The sequence below is a fragment of the Theobroma cacao genome, chromosome 6 (assembly GCF_053813885.1).
Source record: "Theobroma cacao isolate CCN51 chromosome 6, ASM5381388v1, whole genome shotgun sequence".
NCBI lineage: Eukaryota > Viridiplantae > Streptophyta > Magnoliopsida > Malvales > Malvaceae > Theobroma > Theobroma cacao.
This window is the reverse complement of record NC_142644.1, coordinates 28,245,912-28,262,966: the sequence shown is the minus strand read 5'-3', so window position 1 is coordinate 28,262,966 and position 17,055 is coordinate 28,245,912. Positions and strand designations below refer to the sequence as shown.

The 17,055-nt window shown below is 39.3% G+C and overlaps 4 protein-coding genes across 5 annotated transcripts; 1 reads left to right on the top strand and 3 right to left on the bottom strand.

Annotated features, from left to right (window-relative positions):
* The first annotated feature begins 685 nt into the window (after positions 1-685).
* Positions 686-3,955, top strand: LOC18596626 (BES1/BZR1 homolog protein 4). Of its 2 annotated transcripts, XM_007025227.3 has the most exons (3): positions 694-1,110; positions 2,653-3,416; positions 3,518-3,955. In XM_007025227.3, the coding sequence occupies exons 1-3, from the start codon at positions 895-897 to the stop codon at positions 3,519-3,521; spliced, it is 984 nt and encodes a 327-aa protein (XP_007025289.1). In that variant the 5' UTR covers positions 694-894; the 3' UTR covers positions 3,522-3,955. The 2 variants fall into 2 exon arrangements, with proteins under 2 accessions (XP_017978924.1, XP_007025289.1); XM_018123435.2 differs by lacking the exon at positions 3,518-3,955 and having other exon boundaries at positions 686-1,110; positions 2,653-3,420.
* Positions 3,956-5,823: 1,868 nt separating this feature from the next.
* On the bottom strand, positions 5,824-9,870 carry LOC18596625 (uncharacterized). The gene is made up of 5 exons (XM_018123434.2): positions 9,598-9,870; positions 8,395-9,312; positions 7,848-8,048; positions 7,101-7,296; positions 5,824-6,334 (listed from the first exon to the last, which is right to left on the bottom strand). The coding sequence occupies exons 1-5, from the start codon at positions 9,727-9,729 to the stop codon at positions 6,153-6,155; spliced, it is 1,629 nt and encodes a 542-aa protein (XP_017978923.2). The 5' UTR covers positions 9,730-9,870; the 3' UTR covers positions 5,824-6,152.
* Positions 9,871-13,037: 3,167 nt separating this feature from the next.
* On the bottom strand, positions 13,038-14,187 carry LOC18596623 (uncharacterized). Its single transcript, XM_018122662.2, has one exon. The coding sequence runs from the start codon at positions 14,122-14,124 to the stop codon at positions 13,165-13,167; it is 960 nt and encodes a 319-aa protein (XP_017978151.1). The 5' UTR covers positions 14,125-14,187; the 3' UTR covers positions 13,038-13,164.
* Positions 14,188-14,989: 802 nt separating this feature from the next.
* LOC18596622 (uncharacterized) lies at positions 14,990-16,496 on the bottom strand. The gene is made up of 2 exons (XM_018122848.2): positions 16,423-16,496; positions 14,990-16,103 (listed from the first exon to the last, which is right to left on the bottom strand). The coding sequence occupies exons 1-2, from the start codon at positions 16,494-16,496 to the stop codon at positions 14,990-14,992; spliced, it is 1,188 nt and encodes a 395-aa protein (XP_017978337.2).
* Positions 16,497-17,055: the final 559 nt, after the last annotated feature.

Genomic DNA, 17,055 nt, shown 5'->3' with positions numbered 1-17,055 from the left:
ACGGATTTCAAGCGTATAGTTAGGCGCATAATGATATGCAGCCAGCGAACATGCAGGGCTAACATACATACACTGACAAGTGTGACAGTCAGTCAACTCAGCCTGCCCACAGCTCCCTCCGCATGCAACGAGGCTCCGCCGCATATAGTCACCCTAATGTCCCATCAGGCTACCCCATTTTTCACCTTCCTTCTTTCTCTCTCTTTTCTTTAATAAAAATGGAAACGAAACCACTTCCTTCCCTTTTTCTTTGATCGAATTCTTGGCTTTAGCCCATTTGAATTTCCTTTTGTGGATTATCCACTTGGAGCTTTTGAATGTTATTGTATAACAATGCAAAAATGTAGTATAAGAATGAATTTTAATTATTGAGTTGCCATTCATTGGTTTTTGTTCTACTCTATGGCTTTTAGTACATAGAAATAAAATGAATTATGATCCATCCAGCAGCTTACCAATTCATCCAAATATCTAAGCTCTAAAACAAAAATTGGTTAACGGCGGGCCAAACCGTTTTTGCCTTTAAAACGTTGTTCTTCTTCCCAAGGTGGCTGGGCGGGCCGCGGGGGACCTTTTTAAAAAGCCTAAACACGTGTTACCCCCGTGATCCCGGAATAAAGCTTTGCATACAAGTGGCTCCCTCGTAATTTTTACGATCCTTCATGCCCAATTACACTCCTCTCTTATATTTAGCCTCCTCACCTTCCCCGAACCTCCTTCATTTAACAGCACTCCCTCTCCAAGAAAACACAGAAAAACCAACATTAAAAGGAAAAACTGCCAAAACCTTTGCTTTTTCCTCTCTCCGTTTGTTTCTCGAGAAAATAATATACTCCCGAGATCCATGAACTGAAAAAGAAGTTGACGGACGCTGTTTCGGGGAGGTATTGAAGGATGACGTCAGGGACGAGAATGCCGACGTGGAAGGAGAGGGAGAACAACAAGAGGAGAGAGAGGAGGAGGCGGGCGATCGCGGCGAAGATCTTCGCGGGGCTACGAATGTACGGAAACTACAAGCTTCCCAAACACTGCGACAACAACGAGGTCTTGAAAGCTCTGTGCAACGAAGCTGGTTGGACCGTCGAAGAAGACGGTACCACTTACAGAAAGGTAAACCAACAAAAAAAAACTCTCATCTTTTTTTTTTTTTGTATATACGCTTATGTTAGCATAAAGGTGGAAAATGTTGATAGAATGCGCCCTGTATGTGGACTGATCGTCTTTTCTTTGTTTTAACGATGAACGTTGAGATTTCATTAAAACTGTAACGGTGTCGATTAAGGAAGAGGAAAGCACAAAGCACGAAGGTTGTCAAAGATTCGTTTCCTGTTCCTGTTTCTGCTTCGGTGAAGCAAAAGGACGAAGAAGCTTTGTTCAGACAGCTTTATTGAGAACTGCTGTTTAATAAGACGATAATGCCCTTCGTCGATCATAAAAAAATGCCGTTTTTAGCCTGCCAATTAACTGTAGAGTTTCAGGCAAGGGTAGTTCCGTCATTTGGAAGACACTATCCGTGTCCTAGATTGATACTTGCACTTTGCTTTAATGCAACTCATATTCCCCTTTGTTTTACTCGTCGAAAAGCTTTTTCACACTTGATTTTTCCTCTCCCAAAATGCCACTGTAGGCGTCATCAGCTTAGGAGGAAGAAATAAGGTCACTTTGGTCATTTTAAGGTCTACTTTCCTGTTTTTAATATTTCAGAACTATGCTTTTAATCGGTTTTAATGAAATGAAGGAGAAAAGAAGATATCGAATCCTTGGATTCCACTTTTATGATGAGATTTAAATAGCTTTAGTTAATGGGGAGGAAGCAAAGCGTGTGGGGATGGGGTTTGATTAAGCTTATAGGAACATGTTGGAAGAGGTAGCGTGTTAGCATGGTGCATTATGCTTGTGTAACGCCGTTGTTTGACATTAGTTTCTCTTTTTATCAAAGTTTTGTCGGGTTGTAATGACTATGCTGCCCCATCACGCCTTTCCATCAGGTGTGACCCGAGGAATGGTTTAGAGACAAAATGTCGCATGTAATGTTTTGCAAAATGAAGACTGGTAGTTAGATTCTATTAAGAAAATGATTTATGTTCATAATTCATCATGCATTGTTGTCTTCTAGTCTTCGTTGTTAGAGCCAAGTGGTTGAGGCAAAGTTGGTCTTAATAAAATTGTAAGACTAAATGTTTTGTATTTTGGGTCATTGGTACAAGATGTTAACTTTTAGGGACCTGAAGATTGGCCTAGAAACAATTTGGGCGTGTTTCTTGTAATATAATCAAGTGTCTCTATTTTAGACTTTGACTTCAAGTTGTAAATGGCTGCCGCGTTAGCTAGTATGTCCATGAACATGAATAGGATCATAATTAAGACACAGATAATAATTGTGGGGTCTATATCTCATGGGACAGTGAAAGGTTCGATCTTTTCTGCTGTCCAGAGGATTGAAGGAATAATTTTAATAGTTGGGACATGAACTTCTTGCAAGAGATTACTGTCCATGAATGTTTCAGCCATGATCATGTAACAATTAGTTAAGGGATGAGAATGTTAGGAAAAGGTCTTTAGAAAATTGTGTATTTTGTCATTGCTGCTCCAACAGCTCGAGCTGTTTCAAAAATTGTGTCACAGCCAGTGGTTTTCCTTACATTTTTGCAGGGATGCAAACCAGTGGATCGCATGGACATAGTAGGGGGTTCTGCATCAGCTAGTCCATGTTCCTCATATCACCCAAGTCCTTGTGCATCTTACAATCCAAGTCCTGCTTCATCTTCCTTTCCAAGCCCGGCCTCATCCCATTACACATCCAATGCCAATGGTAATGGTGATGCCAATTCCCTAATCCCGTGGCTGAAAAACCTTACCTCTAGCTCATCATCAGCTTCGTCCAAGCTTGCTCATCATCTCTACATCGCTGGGGGGTCCATAAGTGCTCCTGTCACTCCACCATTGAGCTCCCCGACTTCCCGAACTCCTCGAACTAGAAATGAGTGGGACGAAAGGACTGCTGCCTCAGCTTGGGCTGGGCAGCGATATTCTTACCTGCCTTCATCCACTCCACCAAGTCCTAGCCGTCAGGGTTTTCCTGATTCAGGATGGCTTTCCCGACTTGAAATACCCCAAAGTGGGCCAACATCCCCTACGTTTAGCCTTGTCTCACGAAACCCTTTTGGATTTAAAGATGAGACTTTATCAGGTGGAGGTTCACGGATGTGGACTCCTGGGCAAAGTGGCACATGCTCACCAGCATTTCCTGCAGGTGTTGATCAAACATCGGATGTTCCAATGTCTGATGCGATTGCTGCTGAGTTTGCCTTTGGCAGTAATGTAACAGGGTTAGTGAAGCCTTGGGAAGGAGAAAAGATCCACGAGGAATGTGTGGCTGATGATCTTGAACTTACACTCGGAAATTCAAAAACCAGGTAATTTGGGATGGATTTATGGTTTTATTATGCGGTGCAGCGTTTCGCACAATTCTTCACATGTTGCTTCTGTTTTCTAATGACTTGTTTTCATGGAGCAGGTAAAGCTTCAGGGAGAGAATGAGAATCGAGCAGCACTTGCGTCTTGCAGAAGAGGGTGAGGATATTCTCCATGGGTCTTTGTCTGGCTTCGTCCTTAGACCAGGAGCTCAATTTCATGTCAAAAACCTAAGATTCTGTGTTTCGGTTGGCAACACTTTTGAGTTAGTACAGTGATTAGAAGCATCTGTTCCAACCTCCGCTCCCACCCGTCCATCGTTCCAAGCAAAAGAAAAACAAAAAGATGAATTTATAAATAGCTCATAGCTGTGAATTTGCTCCTAAAGTTGCAGTTCATTCATCCATTTGATATATTATTTTCTTCTCTAAACAGAGGTTTTAGCAACAGCATTGGCAACGGCATTGGCTGTTTGGTGTGATTGTGCTTTTGTGATTGGAAGTGATTTTTAAATGTCATGAGATTTCTCACTGCTTCTGAAGTTCTGACTGACACATTTCTGTTACTGTTTGGTGTGATTGTGCATTTCTCCCTCTTCTACAATTTATTCTATCTGCCAATCCTCTCCTTGCACCATATTCACTCTTCTTGAAATGCAACTCAAAATCCGAGTGAAGAAATCAATCATACATATGCAGATTGGTAAATACAACTGGTTTGCCAACAGGGAAATTGGGACATATTTGCTTTTCAATTGACCTTTTTCTTGGGCTTGAGGGAAACAAATCAATACGAGGCATGGCCCCACGTGGAGACATATGGGTGTAAAGCAAAGGCATTTCCATCAGAGTGACAAGTTGAGGTATTATACGTAGCCTACCCTGATCAGGAAAAGGGGTTGTCCAGCTTATTCGTCAGGGAAAAGGCATCCCAAAATGATCAATGGAACTTATTTTCCATCAAAGTTAAACGCTGATCACATTATTTGCCAATAAAGTGTTCTTTTTGGGAGACAAGTGCCGCGGCATCAGCACAGACGTTTTGCTGCATCATTTCCAGAATTAATTCTCTTTGAATATACTATGTACACTCCATTTAAAAAACTTCATCCCTGGATTTCCAAGATCTTTTTAAGTTGATCAAACAATGATGATAGCAATCTTTTCATTATCCCTTGATATGGAGAAAGTTTTTGAGGTGCTCAGAAACAGTTGTAAACATAGATTTTGAATGATTGCACCCTCCAAAAACTACATGTGTTACACACTAAGCATGATAAAACTGTACGGTTTTAAAGCAAAGATTAGTTGATATGATGATGTTTGAGAAAACAAAGATGGTGTCTGTCCCATGGAGCACTCAGTCGTTTCCTTTTTCTCCTCCCCGTTTTTTTCTCCTTCTGTCCCTTCCCCACTGCATAGACTTGGATCTAATCACTGATATTGTATTTGGTAGGAGGGAAAGAGGAAGGAGAAGAAAGGGTGTGAAAGGAAAAACTACTTTCTTTGTGTCTTTGTTTAGTATGAAGAAAATATAAGGAAGGAAAAATAATGGGTGGATTTCTTCCCTTCATTTTCTTTTCTTTCTACCAAATATAGTGTAAGTCAAGACCATGATCCACTCAACTATTATGAGAACATGAGAGTAAAGCCAACTTACATATTATTTTTACCAGAAGAATTGTGAGAATCTAAAGAGATTCTCAGGTTAGATGGTTTTATGCCCCAGATGGGCTATTCTAAATTTCAAACTCGCTCGGCTTCTCACAATTGTGGCCTCCATCCAGGAGAATGGTAAAAGAGCAGAAAAGGTTGGGTAGTGGTAATGCAATTATAATGCTGCCTCGTTAATCATTGCTCTGTCAGCCGCACAAAGTAATCACGCTGTCCTTTTACTTTAGCAAAGGGTTGTGTGTGGTGAGTTAGTTTTTATGAGCATAGTCGGGCTCCAGGCTCCACCAAGGTGAAAGCAAAAACCGCCCTACTCTCAACTTGGTTTTCAGATTTTCCATGGCCTGGTTTGCTCCTAACAAAGCTATAGAATTCAACGATTGCATAGAGTTCTGTGCAAATTACTCGCCGCAATACTTTTTTTTTTTTCAAAAGCTGGTAATCGTGGTGATATTTTGGGAGGCCAAACGTTGTGAAGGCCGAGGATCCAATCTGTTGTAGTGAATCCCTGGAGGCTGATCAGCCCTTTTAAGTAATGAGAACCATTGGGTCGAGCTTGCTTTTCTCACCTTTTGTAGTGCCAATACATGAAGCCACTACTGCCTTGAGATAGGATTGATTTCACAATGGAATACAAAGCGAGTTAGACTGGACTAACAGGTTTACAACTATAGCAGTATGAGTTTATGGCGGATGGATGAACATCTGACTGAAAGGAATATCTTAGGTAGGAGAACAATTGAAACAAATCTATGCTTCTATGTTTCATTATGATTTAAGTGTTGTTCAACATTTAGGATATATATATACACAATCGTAGAGTAATTGAGAAACGCACCTGGATGTCCTTCCATTTTTTCCCCATCCTGGTCCTCCACTTTTGGAAGACCTCTGCCCGAGAAACAATTCAATATCAACCTTTAAACAGCCAAAGAATGATGTTACAGAAGATCAGAAAAAGATGATTCACAGTGATTCCCAGAGAATGTACATAAGATTCATGCCCCATTGGCTCTTTTTCGTATTGAATTTTTGATGCAATTAGCTACAATTCCAAACTTCAGGCACTCAACTTAGTGTGTTATATAGATCAGAAAGTGCATGGTAGAGAGTGGCAGCAGCAGGTGGACGAGGCATTGACCCGAGAAGTATATCTGACGCAGTTATTGACTGGCTGCCATAGAATCGGGAATTCTCTCGTCTGCGAGTGGTGACAACACTTCCTTCAAGTGAACATCCAACAAAAGCTCCTAAATCATCAAACATAATAAAAATTTGGGCATTAAAACCAAACAACAAGAATATAAATAAACATAAACATAGGATCCAAGGTAAAATGGGGAGGTGCCGCAGCTACTGTCTGCTGGGAATAATGGAGGATGCAGCTGTTTATCTGGCCCTTTAGACAATCCAAAGAAACTCAACTAGCAATACTTTTAACTTTACAGGAATCAAAGAGTGGGCAAACATACCATGTGTTGGAAATAGAGGCCTTTCTTGTCAAGGTTAATGGTTTTATTGTTATATACTCATAGACATTATCTATGTCAATCTACAACATGAAATTTGCACCCGAGCATTTAGCTCAGTGGTTGATGTATAATCCCCCTGCCTTAAGAGCAGGGTTCAAATCCCCGTCTCCCGATTTTAAAAAAAAAAATCTACAACATGAAACAGTGATGAAATTCACTAAGGTGAATATGCAGCTAAAGAAGAATAGCAATGTCGCTCTGAATAACTGAAAAAGAGCTCCAAGAAGCAAGGACCTCAATTAATTTATTAATTATTTTTGGCCAAAGATCTGAATTTCAAGATTTTGCATCTAATGCTAAATTTCCAGATAGACTATCATCTCATTCTTTTAAGTAAAAAGTTCAAGAATATATAAAGAAGAAAGAACTGCTGGTCAACATTTCCATCTGAATAACTAAAAGAAAAATAAAAATCCAATGACTTAACTTAATTGAACTACATTTACAAAAAAGGAAAGAACCTCAAGCGATAAGAGAAAGATACCTTTAGTGCAGCTGTATGTATAACAAGCAGCATAACCACCATCACCAGCTCGTACATCAGCTCCCATTGCCCGTCCAACAATACCTACAGCCGCACTCAAACCAGCTCCAACAGAAAGATGTGCATTGCTACTAAAAGTCTTGACAGCATCATGTGTTCTCAATATTATAATAAAATCCGTCAGTTCTCCCCCAGCCTGCAGATGTAACCCTTAATAATTAGGAGAAAAGTGAAAAAGAATAATGAAATTTCACACCTTTGGCCCATTTCATCTAACCGTCCACATATCCCCAATGAGTTCACTTTGCTCAAAACAAGACTCTGTGCCGTTTATTAATAAAGCTGAGTCTCAGCATTTGCTTGTCTTTATTTAAATTATTTGAAAAGTAAATAACTTGCTTTTGGGAAAACAACAAACAAGGAAAAATTTTACCCTTTCTCCAAAAACACACACACACACACACACACAAAGGCAGCTAAAAATGATCCTCAGCAGAGGAGACTGGAGTATCTGTGTGAGAGAGAGGCTAGAACCAGCATCTCACACGGACATACACACTTTTACTTCTGAAGAATTGACAAAAGTTGATCTTGTTCCATACACATAATCTAGAAAGAGCAAGCCTTGAAGTTTCACTAGGATGAATATATGGCATACAACCATTTCCAATTTCTTTGAGGATATGAATTTCCAATAAGGAGAAGTTTAGTGTATGTGATGTTAAAGAACAAAGATTAAATATTCACCTGAGCTCCCCATCCTACACCAAATGAAGAAATGGCAGAGGGTGGAGACCAGGAGCCATTCTCTCTATGAGCAATCGCAAGTCCAGTTCCAATATTGTATGTAACCATGGCACCAATTTTCACAACAGATATTATGGCAAGGCCTTTTGCTTCTCGGAGAATGGAATCTGGAATTGCTTTCTCAGGTTTCAAAGAAACTACCTGGCCAGTAAAAAGGAAATGGGTGAGAATGCCCAAAAGCTATGAAAACTTCCGAATGGGAAGAAAAGAGATTGACAAAAAAACAACTCTACAAGTTTGTTCTGTATGTTGGCACTTCAACATGCAAATATGTGAATAACTTGCTCATTTTTTTTTCCTGTTGCATGAAATAATATCCTGAGAAGCTTTTGAGTAAGAAAATGAATAATCATCAAGCTAAAGTAATTAGCAGAATAAATGGCCCCTCATATTCACAGAAATGTGCACTTTTATGCAAAACCCTATGCACCAGTTTATTGGTTACCACTTCATCAATGATACATAATCCTCAAAGATCAATTCTTACCTTTGTAATATAACCCCGAATAGTGTTTGTTGCCTTATAAATTTCATGTTCCATGGACTGCCCCCAAGGAAAATTAACCCAAGATCTTAAAGTACTGAGGTCTGTCAGGTCATGAGTTGGCAGTTGAGCAGCATTACTGACTTGGTCCATCAAGTATGGCTGGACAGACTCAAGCCGCACACAGCATACATCACAGACCCGTTGTGGATCAGCAACACGGAATTTTTCTGGCAATAAACTCCTTCCTTTAGAACACTCACCACAGAATATTCCTCCACAAAACCTACAGTGGTGTCTAGAACACATGATTGGGTGAAACCTTACACCACACAGCATACAAGTGGAAGCAGCACTGTCGGCCAACCACCTTGGCGGTTCTGCTTCAAGAATTTCCTTCACGCTACCCATATTTGCTTCAGTTAGTGTCTGAGACATCTCTTGCCAAGCTTGCTCAAGTAAATGACTTGACAGCCACGAGATGCCACTTCTTTGAATATCACCGGAAGTGAAAGCATTGACTTTCCCTCGGGCAGCAAGTATCATCTCCACTATCACATCCCACATCGTCAACTCCTTCTCTTCCCCAAGGAACTCGCCCCATCCCATGTCACCATCAGGGAAATAACCCCCATTGGAACGGAAACCTCTAGCCGACTCTTCATGATCACCTTCAAGCATAGGTGGAACTGAGACCGGTATCCAAACCCCAGTGTCTTCAGCAAGCGGGGAGTCATAAAAGAAGTACTTTCCCGGCTTCAGATAGGTGGTGTTAGGTTGTTTTTCCTCATCATTCAACTCCTCCATACTTTTAGTTGGAACTGATAACCCATCATCACATTCTCCAGAAATATTCATCCCTTGCCTCTCTAAACTAACATTGCTTGGGGAATCACATCTTTCAAGTCCCGTGTTATCATCCTATTGTTGACATAAAAACGAAAAGCAAATAATTGTAAACAAAAAGAAAAAAAATCCCAAATCAGAAACATCCCAAAAACTTTGAATTTCAAGGAAAAAAAGGCATCTTTTTTTACTATTCTTAACCTTGAAATTATCAATACAAATAGACCCATAATTCATAACATGAAAATTTACATACCCCCAGATAAATGGGGGCCAGGAAAACAAAATCAAAATCCAAACTTTCTCTATACAAAAATTACATGACTAATTCAAAGAATAGAAACAATTTCAAATACTTACAGCGAGAGAATCGGAGTTCCGGCTGCCGGTATCCTTCTTTAGGGACAAAGAAGAAACCCTAGAATCCAATACCTGGTTTTCTGGAACTCTGGAATTATGATCAAAACCATAACTTTGATTGGAACCCTCCATAAAGTGTTAAAATTTAATTAAATTCTTAAGCTGAATAAGGGCATAAAGGGAGACTATTTACAGAGGAAAAAAATGGAAGAGTAAAATAAAAATAGAGGCGAAAAAAAAGAGAGAAAAAGAAGAAACCTTTTGGAGTTGAATTATAAGAGAAATCTCTATTAAATATTAAAATGGATCAATTCATTAATAATTGAAGAAAGAGACGGATGGACTTGAGCTGCCTTCAAAACTTGGAGTCCTTTTGATGTCACGTTTTCTTTGCGGTGTTAACTTCATATTTTTATTTTTTATATTTTTTTCTCCGGTTAATTACTTAGTTACAAAAGGAAGGTAAAAACAACTCCTTTTAACATAAGACATAAAAGAAAAAAAGAAAAAAAGAAAAACAGCAAGCAACTTCTAGAGTCTCTCCATGGCAACGGCAAGCTCTAAACTTTCAGCCCTCTTCCCAATTCTATTCCTTTTGTTATTAACTCTAAGCCAATCATCATCATCATCATCGTCATCGCCTGATAACATCACTGGCAAAGAACCTTCAGTCTCTCGGTACCGCACCTTGTTAGGTTTGCAAAGGAACACCAAGAATCAGATCCCAAGCTGTGGAGAAATGATGTCAAGATCTCAATGTTTGCAAAACCCAAAGTGCCGTTGGTGCCATAGTGAAGCTCTGGATAATTTGTGCTTTAGCAAGGCTGAGGCTTGGCGCTTGCCTCAACAGGTTTTTCTTTGTGATTGATATTCATTCACTTTCAACTTGCTTTCTCTCCTTTTTTGCTTCATTGTATTCTTTGTTATTCTTGTACTGTCCTAGTTACTTGTGAATGAATGAGTTGTTCAAGAGGAGATTGTAGTTGTAATTTTTTTCCTTGTTTCTACGAACTAGTGACTTGGTAATTGATGGTGATCTTATTACTGATGTGGGTTTCCATTCCCTTTTTCGGAGGCTAATTTTCTTTTTCATTTTTCCACTATTTGATTTGCTGCCCAATGTGGATTAGTTGAGAATGGAGAGGGAGTATTCACAAATCAAGTTTATTCTTTTGCTTTTGGATTGATCTAAAGTGGAAATTTGGGAAATGAATTTACCATTTTGATAGCTGCGAGGATGTAGGCGAGAGAATTGGTTAAAATTTGCTTCTTGATTTTCTTGATGGTTGTGATCCAGCCGCTCAAGAAGATACATGTTCACTTGAACTCTACTTATTAGTACAAGAATTTGTTGGCTGAATTGGTTGGACTTTAATCACTTCTTTCACTTCATGGGGAGCCATCAAATCCTTGATTGGTGCACCATAACAATTCCGTTTTCATATAGATGACTTTGACACCCTGCTCTAGAGCTGATTTCAAGTCTATTTGGCATGTGATGTTTCTCATGTTTGCAAATTCTATTTATTAGATCTATGTTAGCTTAGGATGTGAAATTCTGGCTGTTTCGCCTCATTAGGGCATTTTGTAAATCTTTTCCTTGGTTATAATAGTAGAGATGTGTTGCTTCCAACTGTCCCAGTTATGGTGCATATAAAAGATTCAGAAAGAAGATAGCAGTGGCACACTGATCTAAACCTAGATGAAGGACCCTGACTGTTGAGCATTAATTTTGAATTTTGGGTTTCTAAGGTTTAGGTTTATGGTTTCAGGACTAGGACTTCAATACAATGTATTTGGCTCCAGGGGTCCAAGACTGTATCAACTTATATTGGGCATTTGCTTTGCATTCATTGCCAGTTCTATGCATTGTGATTCGAGGGTTCATGATATGCTAGTTTCAAGTGAGTTCGAACATGCAAATTTCATTTAGCTTAATGCACCAATATCTCCAATGTGTGCTCATACAGAGGAATTGTGACTCCTTGTCTTTTAAGGATTTGGAGAGATGATTTGGTGTTTAGAGAACTTGTACATATTGCTTTTGTTTCTTTAAGAATATCTGCTCAAGGATGAATTCTCTGAAGCAAATGCGTTGTTTGGAAGCTTTTAACATGTTTTGACAAGATGAGGAGGAAATGTGGCCATTTGGCTTAACATTTAATATGGAAATAGGGAGCTGCTTGTTCAGGTGAGCCCAATCAAACGCTAGTTTTATGGAGAAGATAAGAAGCTCATCTTGAACATAAAAGAAAGTGGTAAAGTTTCTTTCCTTTGTGATAATTCTCCATGGAGAAATTGAAGGCATCTCGTGCTGAGTCTCCTACAGTTTACCTGCATTACTAGTAGCCTTACCGGAAGGACTTCTTTGTTCAAAATGTTGCTGACTCAAAAGGCTTGTTGTCGATGGTAGTGAAGACGCATATTTTCTTTCACATGACTAAATCGTGGTGAATTCACTGGAATGCCTATGCTATTGAGGTTACTTTTCTTCTTTTGCTGTTCAATACAGACATTTCGCCAAAAATTTTAAAAGGTAAAGTTGATATTATCCCCAAGGCAATCACCTCCTGTCCATCAATTGTGCACTACATTCCGAAAAGCCTTGTAGTTTAAGCTGCATACCCTGCAGATGGTTCCCCTACACTTGCTTAATCAAAGAAGGACACTTTCTTGAGAGTAGCAAGAGTTGGATCAATTGGACTAAGAAGGCGGTCTGTAAGCAATGATATGCTCGTTTTGAGTGCTCCAGCTCACACTCCTTCTGAATCTGGCAAGGCAGATGAAGAGATTACTGAACTCTCATACTTCAAGAAAAGGTTATAACAAATGCACAAAGCAGCTACAAATGCCCCCTTCATTTATGCCTACTGATGAGCAACCTAATCCTTGATACAAACGTGAAAAGTTTAACCAGGAGAAATTGAACGCGGCTTCTATATGCAGGAGATGCCACTGCAATTATGGGATTACATTTTTGCGATGATACTGTAGGACAAATTTCAAGACAAAGATCAAAATACAAAGTAGTACTATTTGTTCGAACTACAGTGTTGAACATCAAATGTGTTTTGGTCGTCTGGCCTTAGATTTGATGAGATATCCTACAATAGAATGGGCAAATCAAGGAAGTACTATCATAGCACTGATAGAAGAAGCTTTTGTTGAATTAATTTAAAGAGCAGGCCGTAGGCTAACAGAATAGCATCTTCTAAAGACTGTAGGAAGGAGTATCCAGCAACCTGGATAGTTTGCATATGTTCTTAAAGGCTCGGAAGACACGTCTAAATTTCAGCAATAGCTTTATCAACTTAAAGGGATCGTAGCTAGAGCTTATTCTTTCAAACTTCATGATTTTTGTGCTGGAAAGTTTGAAACTAGCTATGGATCCTTTAATCCTTAAATTAAACAACTGAAAGACAAATTAAGAGAACAATAAGTGGAATTTGAACAAAAAAATGCATTATCTTACCTTTTCATTTTCTAATTTGAGCAAAATCTATTGTTCAAACACAATTACAACAAATCAGAAGAGAACAAATTGAACCACATTAAACAAAGTAAGCATCATAAGTCCAACTGCACAAAGCCATGATCCTCTGCACCACCAGTGCTGCCGCCACCGCTACCACCACCACCACTAAAATACTGCTTGACCGCCACCCTCATATCCTCAAACCGTTCACACCACTCAAAAAATTTCACCAACTTCTCCAGCTCCCTATCCTCACCGTCCTCCACAAACGGCCGTATGGGGACAGCATTCTCAGGCTGCAAAGAGTAAGCATTCGGGTTATCATCAACGATCACAACTTTCCCCAAATCCCTCCCCATTTCAGACAAGTCTTTAACAAACTTCCCTTCCACTTGCTTGCACGAATCCCGATAAAGCCGGTACGATATTAACCCCTTAGGATCAAGCTTATCCAAAACCTGAGAAGCATATTGCTTGAGGCCTGCCGTGAACACCACCACCTCGTATTTCTTGCTGATTTCTTCCAAGAAACGATCGACGCCGGGTCGTTTCAATACGTAAAAATTCATAAATTGACCTTCAATGTGCGGCCTTACTAAAAAATCATACATTTTGGGAGGTGGGTCAGGGCTTGAATGCACCAAGGTCTCGTCAAGATCAAGAAAGATAGTTCTTTTCGTCTCCGAGATCAACGGTGGAAGCAAGCAGCGGTCGAATTCAAGGGCACGAGGAACAATGAAATTGCTTTCGAATTCATCAAATTCTTCTTCTTGTTTTAGGAGTTTGAAGCCCTTGTGGCGGCGTTTGGTGGTAGAAGGGGTTGCTATGTGAGCTAACTTTGAGAAAAGCCTCACAAGGCGGCGATGGCACGTCTTGATGGATTTGTTTATGGAGGCAATGACGGAGAACGAGGCATTCTTCTTCGCCGGAGAAGTCTTTCTCCGGCAGTGGTTAAGACGGTGGCGTTTGATGGACCGCGGCGGAGTTCTCTTGATAATCTTGGAAACCATCTCAGGGCTCTGGACTATAATCGGACGATCCAGAATAATCATCAGCGAGAGAAAAACAAAGAAGGAAATGTTTTCATAGATTTACAAAGAAGAGGAGGAGGAGGTTTCCCTTGGTTTAGGTAATAACGGGGACGGGGAGGCTCCGTAATATTTTAAATTCTGGTTCGGTGTAACGGTCATGGAGTTAGGTTCGGAGTCGAAGCTGGATAACTTTTAGTGAGCGAGAGGGTGGTTTCTTTTGCTTACGTGGATTTATTTCTCTTTTGGGTTTAAAATTAAGCGAAGTGTAAACTGTTGAGTGCCGTTGCCCCTAATAGGTTAGTTTACACTCACACATGATTAAAATTTTGTTTTTCTTTTTTTTTATTAATTTTTAGATTAAAATGTAAATATATAAGACTTGAGTATTTAGTTTATTGATTAATATATAATTTTTTTACTTAAAAAATAAAATTTAAATCTTTTTTTTCCTATTTCTAAAAAAATATAAATATATGTAGGAAAAATTAAGAGATAATAATTTTCTTATGCTATATTTTGTGTAGCTCACACTCAATTATTAGCAGCGAAGCGAAATGTTGGGTCTCTTTTCCTGTCCCGTAGATAAACTTTTACCAAGTGCTTATTTGATGTTTGTAGTGTAAAAATATATTATTTCCGTGTATTCAAACAAAGAATAAAATTAAACATTATCAATTAAAAAATAAAATTAAAAACTCTTCCTCCCGTCACTTTTTTTTTATTTTTTTCTCTTTTAATCATTTATCTTTTTATGATTTTTATTTGAAAGAAATATTAAGACGAGAAAATGATAAGAAAAAAAAAAATAAAGCATGAATGAATATGACTAATAGATTTGGCAAAATTTTTTTGTTTTTGGCTATACAAAGTTGAATTAAATAGATCTCTAGCACTGTCCAGTGCGCATTGTGGCACCCCCAAGGTACTGCTTAACCGCATCTCTCATGTCATCAAAGCCATCACAATACCTCTCGAAGAACCCCAGCAGCTTCTCCAATTCCCGGTCTTCAACGTCATCTTCAAATCGCTTTATGGGGATTGCATTTGCAGGCTGCAAATAATATGACTTTGGGTTATCATCAACCATCACAACTTTTCCAAGGTCTCTCCCCATCTTCGCCAAGTCCTTCACGAATCTTCCTCTCACTTGCTTGCATGAATCCCTATAAAGACGGTGAGATATCAGGCCTTTGGGGTCTAGAATATCAAGCAGCGTTGAGGCATATGGCTCGAGCCCTGCTGTGAACACCACCACCTCGTACTTCTTACTGATTGCTTCCAAGAATTCATCGACCCCAGGTCGTTTCAACACGTAGAAGTTCATTCTTTCCCCATCAATATTTGGTTTAATCGTGAAATCATACAGTGGCGGAGGCGGGTCAGGGCTTGAATGCACCAGGGTCTCGTCCAGGTCAAGAACGATGGTTCTCTTTTTATCCGAAGCCAATGGAGGAAGCAGCTGAAGGTGCTCGTTTAAGACGAGAACCAGAGGCATAGCAAAGCTGCTCTCGAATTCAAGTTTAAGTCCAGGGTCAACGCCGGCTTCGAAGAGGGTCTCTTCCTGCTCAAGGAATGATATGCTTTGGTGGTGTCTTCTGCGTGCCAACTTGGAGAAAAACTTGATGAGGCGACGGCTGCATTCGTGAACGGACTTGCTTATTATGGAAGCAATCACGACGAGCGATTTAATTTTCGTTGTAGATGATCTTCCCTTACGATAATGGACAAGGTGGAGGCAGTGGCGGAGCAGGCGGTGATGGTGGCGGATGATGGACTTTGGTTGGACCCTTTTGCTCATCCTCAATAACATGTCTTTGTTCTGGGTATCGATGGGTTCGACGGTCGATAACGTTTCTTGTGTAGAGAGATACGAAGGAAAATGAACATCGAAATTTAGGGAGAAAGAAATAGAATCAATGATGTCGGCATCTACCTGTCGAGATGGAGGGGCTTGGGAGGTTTTGAAGCCTGGTTCGGTGCAACAGTGGTGAATTTGTAGGCTGGAAGCCAGAACTGGATTTTCATTGAATTTAGTAGTGAGAGTGGGGAATGTTGTTTAGTTAGTTTGGTTGGGTTTTGTCTGTTTTTCTCTTTCTGTTCGGTTTTATGTTCGCTGCTAGTAATTAGCAGCTAAATAATGCATGACAACGAGAATTTGCTTACTAAACCTAACAAATTTAGTAACTGAACTTATAGATATTGAGAAGTTGCAATCTTTCATCTGTTACTAATTAATTTTTACTTTATTTAAGAAAATTTCACAATTCCTATAAATTGAACCTGGACAGGCACAAGCTGACCTAGCACGTAGTATAAAACCGGGTGGAGTCACCCAATACATGGGTTGTGTTGGGTCGTGAAGCCGTTCTAACACGAGGTGCACGAGCACTCATGGCCTGACCCTTTAGAGTTGTCGTCCAGAGGTTTGGCCCAGTCTAGCTGATCTTCCACAATCTTTTTATACTTTTTTTTTTCCTCAAAAATATCTTTCATTTTTCAAAATAATCATTTCAAATATTATGAATTGTTAATAATTTATACAAGTATTTTGGTTAAAGAATGATTTTTTTTCCTTTATTTCAAATTCAACTGTTTAAATAAAGAGATATCTACACATGTTAATAATATTTTTTTCATTATTTTTTCTCTGAGGATTTGTCGTCAATATGCAGGGTCTGCGGGCATAATGGCTTCAAATCTTCCTTTAGTAATTGAGGGGTTCTCCCCTCTTTCTTTAATGGAAATTATCTTTCAAAAAAGAATATGATCAGTTTTACATTCCTACCGGTACATAGTTTAAGCAATAAGTATGATACTTATTATCTTTTTATTGTTAGTTTAAGATTGAAACTTAATTAGAGATTAAATTATGAAGTCACGCTTACTTGATGTATATAAATACAATTAAACATGAGAAATCGTATAGTATGGTACTATCGATTCCATTATCAT

Excerpts from the sequence above, each read along its gene's own strand:
- LOC18596626 (XM_007025227.3), top strand. The coding sequence starts at position 895 with ATGACGTCAGGGACGAGAATGCCGACGTGGAAGGAGAGGGAGAACAAC. Across the intron at positions 1,111-2,652 it reads ACGGTACCACTTACAGAAAG|GGATGCAAACCAGTGGATCG; the intron begins GTAAACCAACAA and ends ACATTTTTGCAG.
- LOC18596625 (XM_018123434.2), bottom strand. The coding sequence starts at position 9,729 with ATGGAGGGTTCCAATCAAAGTTATGGTTTTGATCATAATTCCAGAGTT. Across the intron at positions 9,313-9,597 it reads GGAACTCCGATTCTCTCGCT|GATGATAACACGGGACTTGA; the intron begins GTAAGTATTTGA and ends TGTCAACAATAG. Across the intron at positions 8,049-8,394 it reads TTCGGGGTTATATTACAAAG|GTAGTTTCTTTGAAACCTGA; the intron begins GTAAGAATTGAT and ends TTTACTGGCCAG.
- LOC18596622 (XM_018122848.2), bottom strand. The coding sequence starts at position 16,496 with ATGAGTGCTCGTGCACCTCGTGTTAGAACGGCTTCACGACCCAACACA. Across the intron at positions 16,104-16,422 it reads GTATTGGGTGACTCCACCCG|CCTACAAATTCACCACTGTT; the intron begins GTTTTATACTAC and ends TCTGGCTTCCAG.
- LOC18596623 (XM_018122662.2), bottom strand. The coding sequence starts at position 14,124 with ATGATTATTCTGGATCGTCCGATTATAGTCCAGAGCCCTGAGATGGTT.